Below are 13,791 nucleotides of genomic sequence, written 5' to 3'. Positions count from 1 at the left end.
CTTTGCATTTATTCACATTTATCCTCAACTTTATTGTATCACACACTTTTCCAAGCTCAGTCACCAACTTCTGCAGTTTCTCACTCAAATAAGCCACCAGTGCTGTGTCATTGGCGAACAACAACTGACTCACTTCCCAGGCCCTCTCATTCCCAACAGACTGCATACTTGCCCCTCTCCAAAACTCTTTCATTTACCTCCCTAACCATCCCATCCATAAACAACTTAAACAACCATGGGGACATCACACACCCCTGCTGCAGACCATCCTTCACTGGGAACCAATCACTCTCCTCTCTTGCTACTGGTACACGTACCTTACACCCTTGGTAAAAACTTTTCACTGCATGTAGCAGCTTACCTCCAACACCATATATTCATAATACCTTCCTCAAAGCATATCAACCCTGTCATATGCCTTCTCTAGATCCATAAATGCCACATACATATCCATCTGTTTTTCTAAGTATTTCTCACATACATTCTTTAAAGCAAACACCTGATCCACACATCCTCTACCATTTCTGAAACCATGCTGCTCCTCCTCAGTCTGATGTTCTGTACATGCTTTCACCTTCTCAATCAATACCCTCTGATATAATATTATGTTCGAGATATACTCAACAAACTTATTCTTCTGTAGCTTGAACATTCACCTTTATATACTTAGCCTTTATAAAGTGGCACTATACATACATTCTGCCAATCCTCAGGCACTTCACTATGATCCATGCATACATTGAATAACGTTACCAACCAATCAACAACACAGTTACCCCCTTTCTTAATATATTCAACTGCAGTACCATCCACTCCCACTGCCTTGCTACATTTCATCTTCAGGAAGGCTTTCACCACCTCTTCTCTCTTCACCAAAATATTCCCCCTGACACTCTTACTTTGCACACCTCCCCAAACAACACACCCTACATCTGCCACTCTTATCATCAACCACATTCAACATTCCTTCAAAATACTTACTCCATCTCCTCCGTACTCCATCACTACCTGTTATCATTTCCCCATTTGCCCCCTTCACTGATGTTCTCATTTGTTCTCTTGTCTTTCAAACATTATGTACTTCCTTCCAACACATCTTTTTATTCTCCCTAAAGTTAATGATACTCTCTCACCCCAACTCTCATTTACCCTCTTTTTCATCCCCAGCATCTTCCTCTTGACCTTCTGCTGCTTTTTCTTATACATCTCCCAATCATTTGCACGTCTTCCTTGTGAATACCATCCAAATGCCTCTTTTTTTTCTTTCACTGGCAACTTCTTCATCCCAACTTTTCTAACCTGTCCACCTGCCAGCTTTCTCATGCCACATGCATCTCTTGCACATGCCATCACTTCTTCCCTAAATACAGTCCATTCTTCATCCACTCACTTCACTATATTTGCTCTCACTTTTTGGCACTCTACACTCAGTCTCTCCTGGTATTTCTTCACACTAATTTCCCTTCCAAGTCCACATACTCTCACCACTCTCCACTCCACAATAATGTCTTATCGTTTCCGAACCTCTTCAAATCGTCACCCTCGCTTTTATCAGCTCCGCCTATCAGCACATTTGCAACCATAAGTCTCTGTTTTACACACTTGTCAATAAGTACATAATATTATGATGCCCATTGACCATCTCTCCCTCTCACATATGTATACTTGTGTATATCTCTTTTTGAACCGAGTATTTCCAATCTCCAGTCTTTTTTCAGCACACAACTCCATAAGCTCTTCATTTACATTCATAACACTGAATACCCCATTTGAACCAATTATACTCTCAGCTCCCACATTTCTTACCTTCGCTTTTATATCACCCATTACTGATACCCAGTCTCATGCATCAAAGCTCACACTCACTCAGCTGTTCCCAAAACACTTGCCTCTCATGATCTTTCTTTTCATGGCCAGGTTCATAACCACCTATAATCACCCATATCTTGCCATCCAATTTCAGTTTTACCCACTACAATTTAGAATTTACTTTTTTACACTATCACACACTCCTGCAACTCCTGCTTTAGGAGTAATACCACTCCTTCTATAGCTCTTGTTATCTCTCCAACCCCTGACTTTACTTATGATTATTATTGTTATTATTATTATTATTATTATTATTATTATTATTATGTATTATTAGGATGTAAGGCATGTGTGCGTGTAGGAAGAGAGGAAAGTGATTGGTTCTCAGTGAATGTAGGTTTGCGGCAGGGGTGTGTGATGTCTCCATGGTTGTTTAATTTGTTTATGGATGGGGTTGTTAGGGAGGTGAATGCAAGAGTTTTGGAAAGAGGGGCAAGTATGCAGTCTGTTGGGATGAGAGAGCTTGGGAAGTGAGTCAGTTGTTGTTCGCTGATGATACAGCGCTAGTGGCTGATTCATGTGAGAAACTGCAGAAGCTAGTGACTGAGTTTGGTAAAGTGTGTGAAAGAAGAAAGTTGAGAGTAAATGTGAATAAGAGCAAGGTTATTAGGTACAGTAGGGTTGAGGGTCAAGTCATTTGGGAGGTAAGTTTGAGTGGAGAAAAACTGGAGGAAGTAAAGTGTTTTAGATATCTGGGAGTGGATTTGGCAGTGGATGGAACCATGGAAGTGGAAGTGAATCATAGGGTGGGGGAGGGGGTGAAAGTTCTGGGAGCCTTGAAGAATGTGTGGAAGTCGAGAACATTATCTCGGAAAGCAAAAATGGGTATGTTTGAAGGAATAGTGGTTCCAACAATGTTGTATGGTTGCGAGGCGTGGGCTATGGATAGAGTTGTGCGCAGGAGGGTGGATGTGCTGGAAATGAGATGTTTGAGGACAATGTGTGGTGTGAGGTGGTTTGATCGAGTAAGTAACGTAAGGGTAAGAGAGATGTGTGGAAATAAAAAGAGCGTGGTTGAGAGAGCAGAAGAGGGTGTTTGAAATGGTTTGGGCACATGGAGAGAATGAGTGAGGAAAGATTTACCAAGAGGATATATGTGTCGGAGGTGGAGGGAACGAGGAGAAGTGGGAGACCAAATTGGAGGTGGAAAGATGGAGTGAAAAAGATTTTGTGTGATCGGGGCCTGAACATGCAGGAGGGTGAAAGGAGGGCAAGGAATAGAGTGAATTGGATCGAAGTGGCATACCGGGGTTTACGTGCTGTCAGTGGATTGAATCAGGGCATGTGAAGCGTCTGGGGTAAACCATGGAAAGCTGTGTAGGTATGTATATTTGCGTGTGTGGATGTGTATGTATATACATGTGTATGGGGGTGGGTTGGGCCATTTCTTTCGTCTGTTTCCTTGCGCTACCTCGCAAACGCGGGAGACGGCGACAAAGCAAAAAAAAAAAAAAAAAAAAGAATTGAGATGTATAGGTATGTATATGTGTGTGTGTGGACATGTATGTATATACATGTGTATGTGCGTGGGTTGGGCTATTCTTTCGTCTGTTTCCTTGTGCTACCTCACTAACGCGGGAGACAGCGACAAAGTATAGTAATAGAAAAAAAGAAATAGTTTAGGACCTGGAAAAGTGTTATGATATGGTTGACAGAGATGCCTTGTGGCTGTGCTACAAAACTATGGTGAGGGAGGAAAGTCTTCTGATTCACTGAGGAGTTTTCATTGGGAGATTAAGTGATATGGGCAAGTAGGAAGGTAGGAGATCGAGTGGCTTCAGCTGAAGTTGGGTGTGCAGTGAGAGTTTATTATGTCATCATAGTTGTTTAATTTGTTCCTAGCAGAATAGTGAGTGAAGTAAAAGCATGGGTCATGCAGAAAGGGACAGTTCTTCTGTATGCTGGGATTTGGAGGGCATGGGAGGTGATAATCCGTCTTTGTTTGCAGACTTGAGATAGAAAGTCCAGAAGCTGGTGTCCAAGTTTGGTAATGTTTATGAAAAAAGGAAGTTGATAGCTAATATGAACAAAATTAAAGTGCTGATGTTTTGCAGGGGAGGGCAAGACAAGGTGGGTTTGAATTTGAAAAAGGAAAACCTGGAGGAAGTGGAGTGCTCTAGGTACCTGGGAGTGAACATTGCTATGGAAAAAACCATTAGAGCTGAAATGAATCATAGGTTATGTGAAGGGGCAAAGATCCAGTTGCATTGAGTGTGTACAAGGAGAGAATTTTTTTATGGCAAAGATGGATGGTACTGAATGGATGTTAGTCTTTAGTTGTGAATGCATAGGAATGGAAGTCCCTGAGGGTAATCTTTGGTGTGAAGTTGTTGATCTTGTCGGTAATGAATGATAGTGTAATGCTGAGATGTGGAAGTAAGCACCATCTGACTGAGAGAGTTGATCAGGGTGTGCTTAAATGGTTTAGACCTAGAGTGAAGATAAGCAAAGACCGATTGGCTCTGTGGGTCTGTAATGGAAGTAAAATGTAGGGGAAGACTGGGAAGGAGATGGAAGAATTGAGTGAAAATGGCTTGGGGATGCTGGGCATTAAACATTTAGGAGGGAGATAGGTATGTATTGGATTGAGCTAATTGAAGTAGTGTGGGTTTTTTAAGAACTAGAGGGTGGATGTGAGAAAATGAGACTCATATTTCTTCTTTTATTGGCATTATTTCACTAAAGCAGTAAACAGTGAAGAAGCATGAAAAAGATTTTAATTTTGGTAATAGGTGATAGGGAGTTACTTACCAAGGAGTTACTTCCTTCTGGGTGTCAGAATTAGTTGCAGTACTGCATTTGCTGATGCTAAGCTGTCTGTTACTCAGGTTGCTGAGTGGTATGCTGGAATTCTGTCCTCAGGCAGAAAATTTCTCTCTATCTTTCACATAACACAATTCACTCAATTGTGTATCCCAAATCACTAATTTCCTTTATCTCTGTGGATGGAGAGTAAGAGTACTACCTTTGCATCTCTTGTTTTTTGTTAGAAACCACTAAGAGGGGCTACAGAAGGGGTCTGAAGATTCCTGTCTCATTGTATTATCATTTTCAAAAAACAGGAACAGAAAGAGGAGCCAAAAAGAATTTCTCCTTAATAGTTCAGTCTGGAGTGACTGAATGTGCCTGGACGTATGTTAGTTGAAAGGGAACTGGATGTCATGGCTGTGAGTGAGATTTATTAAAGGGAAGGAGGTAGAATGGTGTGGGTATGTCCAAAGTAAAATCCTTGGTTAGTGTTATGGCAAGGACAAAAGAACGTGTAGCACCACCGATAAAAGAAGAGCTGTGGGACAGTGGTAATCAATGTGAAGAAGTGAATTCAGGATTGATGTGGGTCACAGTGAAAGTAATCTATGAGAAGTGGTTGCCTTTATTAGTACTGATGCACCTGATAGTGAAAGGAGTGAAGAAGAATGAGATTCACTGTGGGAGTAGTTGAGTTAGTGCTTTGGCAACTTGCTTCGAGATTTTATCTTGATTCTGGAAGATTTGAATACAAAAATGGATGGTGTGGCAGTTAAGGCTTATATTGGTAGGCATGGAGCACCTGATGTTACGTCAGGTGCTCCATGCCTACCGATAAAAATATGGAACAATTCGTTGAGATGTGTCCTGAATACTTAGTATTCATACACAAGGTTAAATAGAGGAACAGGATTAGGGGTTAACCGGCATTGTTGGTTTATGTGCTATTTAACAGGTGAACAAAAGAGAGGTTATTGGATGTGAATGTGCCAAGAGGGGTAGCATGTAGGGCATCTAATAGTTTCTTCATGGAGGCAAGTACGAAATTTTGATGGTTTTGAGGAAAAAAAGAAATGCTGTGAGTGTGAAAGAATTTATGAAAGTGAGTGAACTTGTAAAAGAGGCCTGTTTGCAGAGACAACAAAGAAGAATTGAGAAGACATCATATGATGAAAATGAATGAAAGGAGTGTAAGGTATTTAATGAAGCACTGCTTATGTATGCTGGTGAAATGTGTGGCATGCATAAGATGGGAGGTTGGCATATGATAAAGAGTCAGGAGTGATGAGATGAGGAGGATGAATTTCTTGTGAAAAAGAAGAGGAAGATGTATCGCCCATATGGATGATATATGAATAGAAGGATTGCAAATAAATGGGAGGTGTTAAAGAGGAAGCAGGAAGAGATCAAGAGAAAGATACCTGAACTTGAAAGAGGTAAATAAGAGGTGGGGTGAGAAAGTATCGATATACGGCAGAGACAAAAAGAAAATTATCTAGAAAGAAAAGAATAATGCTAAGAACAAGAGAACGAATGGGAGCATCATTGAAAGGAGCAGATTGAGAAGTAGTAAAGGCAAAGAAGTGGTGAAAAAGAAATGGAGTTAGTATTTTGAAGAATTGTTGAATTTGATAGGAGATTAAGTGGCAAAGGAGTGATAGAATCCAGCTGAATGGTTTAGTGAAAAGAATGTTATTGAAAACCTTACTTAAGTTGATGTGTGGCAAAGATGCAGAGGTTGATGGGATATTAGATGAGTTTCTTGAAACAGTGTGACAGCATTGTCGTTTAGTTAGTCAGGCTTCTTCTTCTTCTTCTTCTTCTTCTTCTTCTTCTTCTTCTTCTTCTTCTTCTTCTTCTTCCTATTCCTCTTCTTCATCCTTCTCTTCTTCTTCTTCTTCTTCTTCTTCTTCTTCTTCTTCTTCTTCTTCTTCTTCTTCTTCCTTTTTCTTTTTCCTGTTTTACTCTCTCTTCTTCTTTCTCTTCTTCTTTTTCCATTTCCTCCTCTCTTCTTCAGTTATAGTATTCATTGTGTGTACTTTCCAAGTTGAGGTGCATGAGGACGTGCAAGCAAACTAAAGTAAATGCTTGAATTAAAGATATATATGATTATATTTTATTCTTGTTAAGGTTTGTTAGATTAATGATGCAGAGGGTTGCAGTATGCATAGAACATTTGATTGGAATGGCTTCAAGGGAGATGGAAGATGTGTAGACCAGTTGTTTACTTTGAAGAACTTTTGTGATAGATACTTGGAAAAAGAGAATGGATGTACCTATTTGTCCAGAGAAAGCATATGATAAGGTTGACTTTAAGGCTTTGTGGAAGGTGCTAAAAATATGTTGGGTAAATGGAAGAATACTAGATTCATCAAGTTTATAACAGGAAAATGAGGCTTGTGTGTGAGTAGAAAGGGTGGAGGATGAGTGTTTCTTTATAGTGATGGGTCTCTGTCAAGGGTGTGTTTTGTGTGAGTAGAAAGGGTGGAGGGTGAGTGTTTCTTTATAGTGATGGGTCTCTGTCAAGGGTGTGTGATATCATAGTGGTTTAAATGCAGTCATACTAGAATTTTCATTGCTTAAAGTCTCTGAAACCATTTCTACAAGACAAATATCATACCTTCTCTTGACTCACTTGTCGCACACACTCTGTAGTGCCTCATCAGGTGTTTTTATTTGGCATCTTGATAGTACCAAAAAGTAGGATATCCTCTCACTAATTCAGTGAGGGCCTTTTGAAAAGAGGCTGTTCTATACCAAACTGGAGCATCCTTGTTTATTTACAGTGAAGACATCACAGTCAAGTGATTATGCGTTTTGATTTCTGTTTTAGGAATAGTGATTTAAACTTACATTTCAGACACTTGATATGATAAGTTAGTTCTAAGTCTCATCTGTTTTAGGTATGAATGAGAAAAATATAGACTTATCTTGAGAGAATACTTTACTTTCAAAGACTTAAATGAGCACAAGAGTATAGACCATTTTGACACACCTAGAGTTATCCATTTCTAAAGGGGAGTAAGCAACCTCTGCTGTCAAAAGAGATGAACAAAATGGGTGATAGATTAACTGTACCACTGATATCCAGTTCATTTTAGATTTGTGTGACCCGGCCTTAAGCTGTATATGGATGGTTTGGTGAGGGAGGTAAATGTAAGGTCTGTGGTATGCGAGGAGTTGAATCAGTTGCTCCGAGCAGATGATACATCTCTAGTGGCAGACTCGAAAGAAAACTCTGATGATAGAGTTTCTGGGAGTGTATGGAAGAAGGAAGTTGAAAGTTAGTGAATAAAAAGGAAGGTAATGACATGGAACAAGCGGATGGGAGATGATTGTTTGAGAATGAATATGAATGGAAGTAAGAGATTTGGAGGAAGTTAATTGTTTCAGTTATCTGGGAGTGAACTTGGCAGCAGATGCATGTGTGTGATTGAGGGGTGGGGGGTGAAGTGAGTTATTGGATTTGAGTGGGGGCTAAGGCTGTAGATGCATTACAGAGTGTGTGGAAGAAAATTTTAGTTTTTATTTGGGAAAATATGGGTATGTTTGAAGGAATAGTGGTCCCAAGAATGTTGTATAGTTGCTTCTTGGTCCCTGAAAGCAGAAGAATGGAAGGGGATGGACATGTTTGAAATGAAATGCATAAGGACTGTATGTGGTGTGAATTTGTATGTTTATTTATGTTAATAACTGACTAGTGTAAAATGATTCAGAGGTTTGAATTGGATGTATGAAGAAAGAGTTACCAAGAGGAACCAAGTGTCAGAAAGACTAAGAGAATCTGGTGTAATAAATGTAATGATAAAGAGGAAAAAGTAGATTGAGATGATGTAGTATTCAGGTTAGGAAATGGTTCTGTTTAAAAGTGAATGATATTTACTGGGACTTTTGTGAATATTGAATTGAAATCAAAGCTGACAAAGTAACCCATAGGTAATTCCAGATTATTAATCTTTTCACAGAAATCCTGGCAATTTTTAATGTGTGAAGGTGAAACACTCCCTACAGCTGTTGACAAGTGTTTGGTAAGCCATTTGGACATTTTATATACAGCAGGACAACCTTCTTAATGGGTGTTGGGGTGGTCATACATGTACTTGCTTTTGATTTGCTTTTTCAATAGAGAGTTTGTTTTAATTTTATTAAGACCTTGGTTGAACTGCTTTGTTTTAGTATTTAAGAATTTTCTAGATAGTTTCTCATAAGTATCATTATCATTTAACAATTCATTGAGTTTTCACTGAAGCTAAGTTTATTCAAGATTTCTGTCAGGTTATTTTTATAAGATTTTGGTTTCATAATGTTTCTATTTGCTTTTAGTCTTTTCAGAGCTTCTTCAAATCTCTTCAGTATACGCATTCATTAGGATTGGAAGAATTTAAGCCTTTTACTGCAAAAATGGGGGAACCCCTCAGGAAAGATGAAAAAGTACAAACAAAATGTTACTTCAGTTTACTTTGGCAATGACTTTAGTGTTCCTTTGATTACAAAAATGTGGAACTCATTTATATATCTTTGGTTGTATCACCATTGTAAGGCATTTCTGGGCATGATGACATTGCTGCCAGAAATATGTGTATGCTGGTGCAATTTTTTATTTGTATTACATCTATACAGGCTTTTCTTACCTTATGTAGGTTCAGCTTGTGGAGTTTCAAGTAAATTCAAGTAACTTAGAATTACCCACAATTTGTTGTATGGCATTTAATTTCACTCGTATGTGGCTCTGTGGTCACATGTTTCTCACGCTGTCCCCATACACATTATTTATTCCTGTGGTAGTACACTATCATTACCATTTTTCTTTCTTTCTTTTTTTTTTTCTGCTGTCTCCCGCGTTTACGAGGTAGCGCAAGGAAACAGACGAAAGAAATGGCCCAACCCACCCCCATGCACATGTTTATACATACGTCCACACACGCAAATATACATACCTACACAGCTTTCCATGGTTTACCCCAGACGCTTCACATGCCCTGATTCAATCCACTGACAGCACGTCAAACCCGGTATACCACATCGATCCAATTCACTCTATTCCTTGCCCTCCTTTCACCCTCCTGCATGTTCAGGCCCCAATCACACAAAATCTTTTTTACTCAATCTTTCCACCTCCAATTTGGTCTCCCACTTCTCCTCGTTCCCTCCACCTCCGAAACATATATCCTCTTGGTCAATCTTTCCTCACTCATTCTCTCCATGTGCCCAAACCATTTCAAAACACCCTCTTCTGCTCTCTCAACCACGCTCTTTTTATTTCCACACATCTCTCTTACCCTTACGTAACTTACTCGATCAAACCACCTCACACCACACATTGTCCTCAAACATCTCATTTCCAGCACATCCATCCTCCTGTGCACAACTCTATCCATAACCCACGCCTCGCAACCATACGACATTGTTGGAACCACTATTCCTTCAAACATACCCATTTTTGCTTTCCGAGATAATGTTCTCGACTTCCACACATTCTTCAAGGCTCCGAGGATTTTCACCCCCTCCCCCACCCTATGATCTACTTCCGCTTCCATGGTTCCATCCGCTGCCAGATCCACTCCCAGATATCTAAAACACTTTACTTCCTCCAGTTTTTCTCCATTCAAACTTACCCCCCAATTGACTTGACCCTCAACCCTACTGTACCTAATAACCTTGCTCTTATTCACATTTACTCTTAACTTTCTTCTTTCACACACTTTACCAAACTCAGTCACCAGCTTCTGCAGTTTCTCACATGAATCAGCCACCAGCGCTGTATCATCTGCGAACAACAACTGACTCACTTCCCAAGCTCTCTCATCCCCAACAGACTTCATACTTGCCCCTCTTTCCAAAACTCTTGCATTCACCTCCTTAACAACCCCATCCATAAACAAATTAAACAACCATGGAGACATCACACACACCTGCCGCAAACCTACATTCACTGAGAACCAATCACTTTCCTCTCTTCCTACACTTACACATGCCTTACATCCTCGATAAAAACTTTTCACTGCTTCTAACAACTTGCCTCCCACACCATATATTCTTAATACCTTCCACAGAGCATCTCTATCAACTCTATCATATGCCTTCTCCAGATCCATAAATGCTACATACAAATCCATTTGCTTTTCTAAGTATTTCTCACATACATTCTTCAAAGCAAACACCTGATCCACACATCCTCTACCACTTCTGAAACCACACTGCTCTTCCCCAATCTGATGCTCTGTACATGCCTTCACCCTCTCAATCAATACCCTCCCATATAATTTACCAGGAATACTCAACAAACTTATATCTCTGTAATTTGAGCACTCACTCTTATCCCCTTTGCCTTTGTACAATGGCACTATGCACGCATTCCGCCAATCCTCAGGCACCTCACCATGAGTCATACATACATTAAATAACCTTACCAACCAGTCAATAATACAGTCACCCCCTTTTTTAATAAATTCCACTGCCGGCTTTCATCTTCCGCAAAGCTTTTACTACCTCTTCTCTGTTTACCAAATCATTTTCCCTAACCCTCTCACTTTGCACACCACCTCGACCAAAACACCCTATATCTGCCACTCTATCATCAAACACATTCAACAAACCTTCAAAATACTCACTCCATCCCCTTCACACATCACCACTACTTGTTATCACCTCCCCATTTGCGCCCTTCACTGAAGTTCCTATTTGCTCCCTTGTCTTACGCACCTTATTTACCTCCCTCCAGAACATCATTTTATTCTCCCTGAAATTTAATGATACTCTCTCACCCCAACTCTCATTTACCCTCTTTTTCACCTCTTGCACTTTTCTCTTGACCTCCTGTCTCTTTCTTTTATACATCTCCCACTCAATTGCATTTTTTCCCTGCAAAAATCGTCCAAATGCCTCTCTCTTCTCTTTCACTAATAATCTTACTTCTTCATCCCACCACTCACTACCCTTTCTAATCAACCCACCTCCCACTCTTCTCATGCCACAAGCATCTTTTGCGCAATCCATCACTGATTCCCTAAATACATCCCATTCCTCCCCCACTCCCCTTACTTCCATTGTTCTCACCATTTTTCTTATGGCTACTAAAAGTCCTGCTCTCCTTTTCCATGGACAATCAATGAAGTAGATGAAGACTGCATTGATGTTTGAATTTGAGTGGGAAAGTTTAAGGCATGCAGAACCTGTTAAGGGACCAGCTGTGCTTAGGTCTAGTGTCCAACCTTGACCATGGCCAGTTGACCATACACGCCATCAAAATGAATGATGCTTTCTTCACTGCTCTCTACCATGAAGATGACAAGAATGATAAACCTATTGTTAGAGAAGATACTTGGGATGTAAGAGGAATTCTGATAAGGTCATTGACCTGTGTTATTGCATCATTCTAACTCAATGGGTTTTCATCATATATAACACCTTATATCTTGTACTTGCCAGCAATTCCCTTTTCAGAGTTTGATGTTCATCAGTTATTGAACCCTAAGACCCCTTTGCAGAGCTCTTGCAGCATCTAGGCTGCACTTCAATAAATCAATAGTGGAGAAAGGGTAGATTCTTTACTGTGAGAATTTCTTTGATGAGACTGTACTCACTTTCACCTACTGATGATGGTTCTGCCTTGCCAAAGATGACTTTTCACAAGGGCTGTGTTCTTAATTTCCCTCAGTGATTATTTTGCATCTATTTGATTGGTTCACAGTAAGTGGCTCCCAGTCCTTCTGCAATGACAATGTATCCTGATTTATTACCTTCAAATTCACTCTTATCAATTACAGTTGTGTTCTTCTCATCACCATCTATTTTTATTAGTAATTATGATTTAGTTTATATATTTTTTTTCATTAAACAATGTGTTATCATTGATTCACTTACTCTTTTCTATTTTCATTTTCATGTAAAGATTCAACCCATAATCTTTGGTTAAAAATTTTGTAATATTTCATATACGTTATATAAAAATTGACCTTAATTTTTATTATTTTTAGGAATATTAGCTTGATACTCTAACCCCATAACTATTAATGAAGGTTTCCTTTGCAACCCTCAAAATTCATGTGTGTAAAGTTGTTGAATTTATTAAGGAAGGGGGTGACTGTGTTTGTTGATTAGTTGGTAAGGATATTCAGTGTGTGTATGAATTATAATGAAGTGCCTGAGGATAGGCAGAATGCATGTTTAGTGCCATTGTGTAAAGGCGATAAAGGTGAGTGTTTAAACTACAGAGGCATAAGTTTGTTGAGTATTCCTGGGAAAGTGTACGGGAGGGTAGTGATTGAGAGGGTGAAGGCATGTACAGAGTATCAGTTTGAGGAGGAGCAGTGTGATTTCAGAAAGGGTAGAGGATGTATGGATCAGGTGTTCACTTTGAAGAATGTGTGAGAGAAATACTTTGAAAAACAGAAGGATTTTTATGTAGCACATACGGATCTGAAGGCATATGATAGGGTTGATAGAGGTACTTTATGGGAGGTCTTTAAGAGAGTATATGGTGTGAGAGGTAAGCTGCTAGAAGCAGAGTAGTTTTTATCAAGGTTGTAAGGCATGTGTATAAGTAAGAAGAGAGGAGAGTGATTGGTTCCCAATGAAGGTCAGTCTGCGGCTGGCGTGTGTGATGTCCCCATGGTTGTTTAATTTGTTTATGGATGGGGTGGTGAGGGAAGTAAATGCAAAAGTTTTGGAGAGAAGGGGAAGAGTATGCAGTCCATTTGGGGATGAGAGGACCTGGGAACTGGTGACTGATTCGAGTGAGAAACTGCTGAAGTTGGTGACTGAGTTTGAAAAAGTGTGTTAAAGGAGGAAGTTGAGAGTAAATGTGAATGAGAGCAAGGTTATTAGGTTTAGTAGGGTTGAGGGACAAGTTATTTGGGATGTTAGTTTGAATGGAGAAAAATTGGAGGAAGTGAAGTGTCTTAGATATCTTTGAGTGGACTTAATAATAATGGAAGCATGGAAATGGAAGTGAATCATACAGTGGGGGAGGGGACAAAGGTTCTGGGAGCAATGAAGAATGTGTGGAAAGAGAGACCATTATCTCAGAGAGCAAATATGGGTATGTTTGAAGGAATAGTAGTTCCAACAATATTATATGGTTGCAAGGCATGGGTTATAGATAGTGTTGTATGGAGAAGAGTGGATGCATTGGAAATGAAGTGTTTGAGTACAATATTTGGTGTGATGTCGTTT

At 39.7% G+C, this 13,791-nt stretch overlaps 1 protein-coding gene across 4 annotated transcripts in view; it reads left to right on the top strand.

Moving 5' to 3' along the window:
* Window positions 1-13,791, top strand: part of LOC139761845 (U2 snRNP-associated SURP motif-containing protein) — a 434,305-nt gene that overhangs the window by 317,281 nt on the left and 103,233 nt on the right. For 2 of the 4 annotated variants that reach the window (XM_071686396.1, XM_071686380.1), the window contains one exon: window positions 8,583-8,645. The exons of the other annotated variants lie outside the window; for them this stretch is intronic. In XM_071686396.1, coding sequence (XP_071542497.1) covers window positions 8,583-8,645 — 63 coding nt within the window. The remainder of the gene's footprint in view (window positions 1-8,582; window positions 8,646-13,791) is intronic. 4 annotated transcript variants of the gene reach the window in all.

Source organism: Panulirus ornatus, chromosome 3 (assembly GCF_036320965.1).
Source record: "Panulirus ornatus isolate Po-2019 chromosome 3, ASM3632096v1, whole genome shotgun sequence".
Taxonomy (NCBI): Eukaryota; Metazoa; Arthropoda; class Malacostraca; order Decapoda; family Palinuridae; genus Panulirus; species Panulirus ornatus.
Note: the sequence above shows the minus strand (reverse complement) of the source record. Positions and strands in the feature narration are given on the sequence as shown.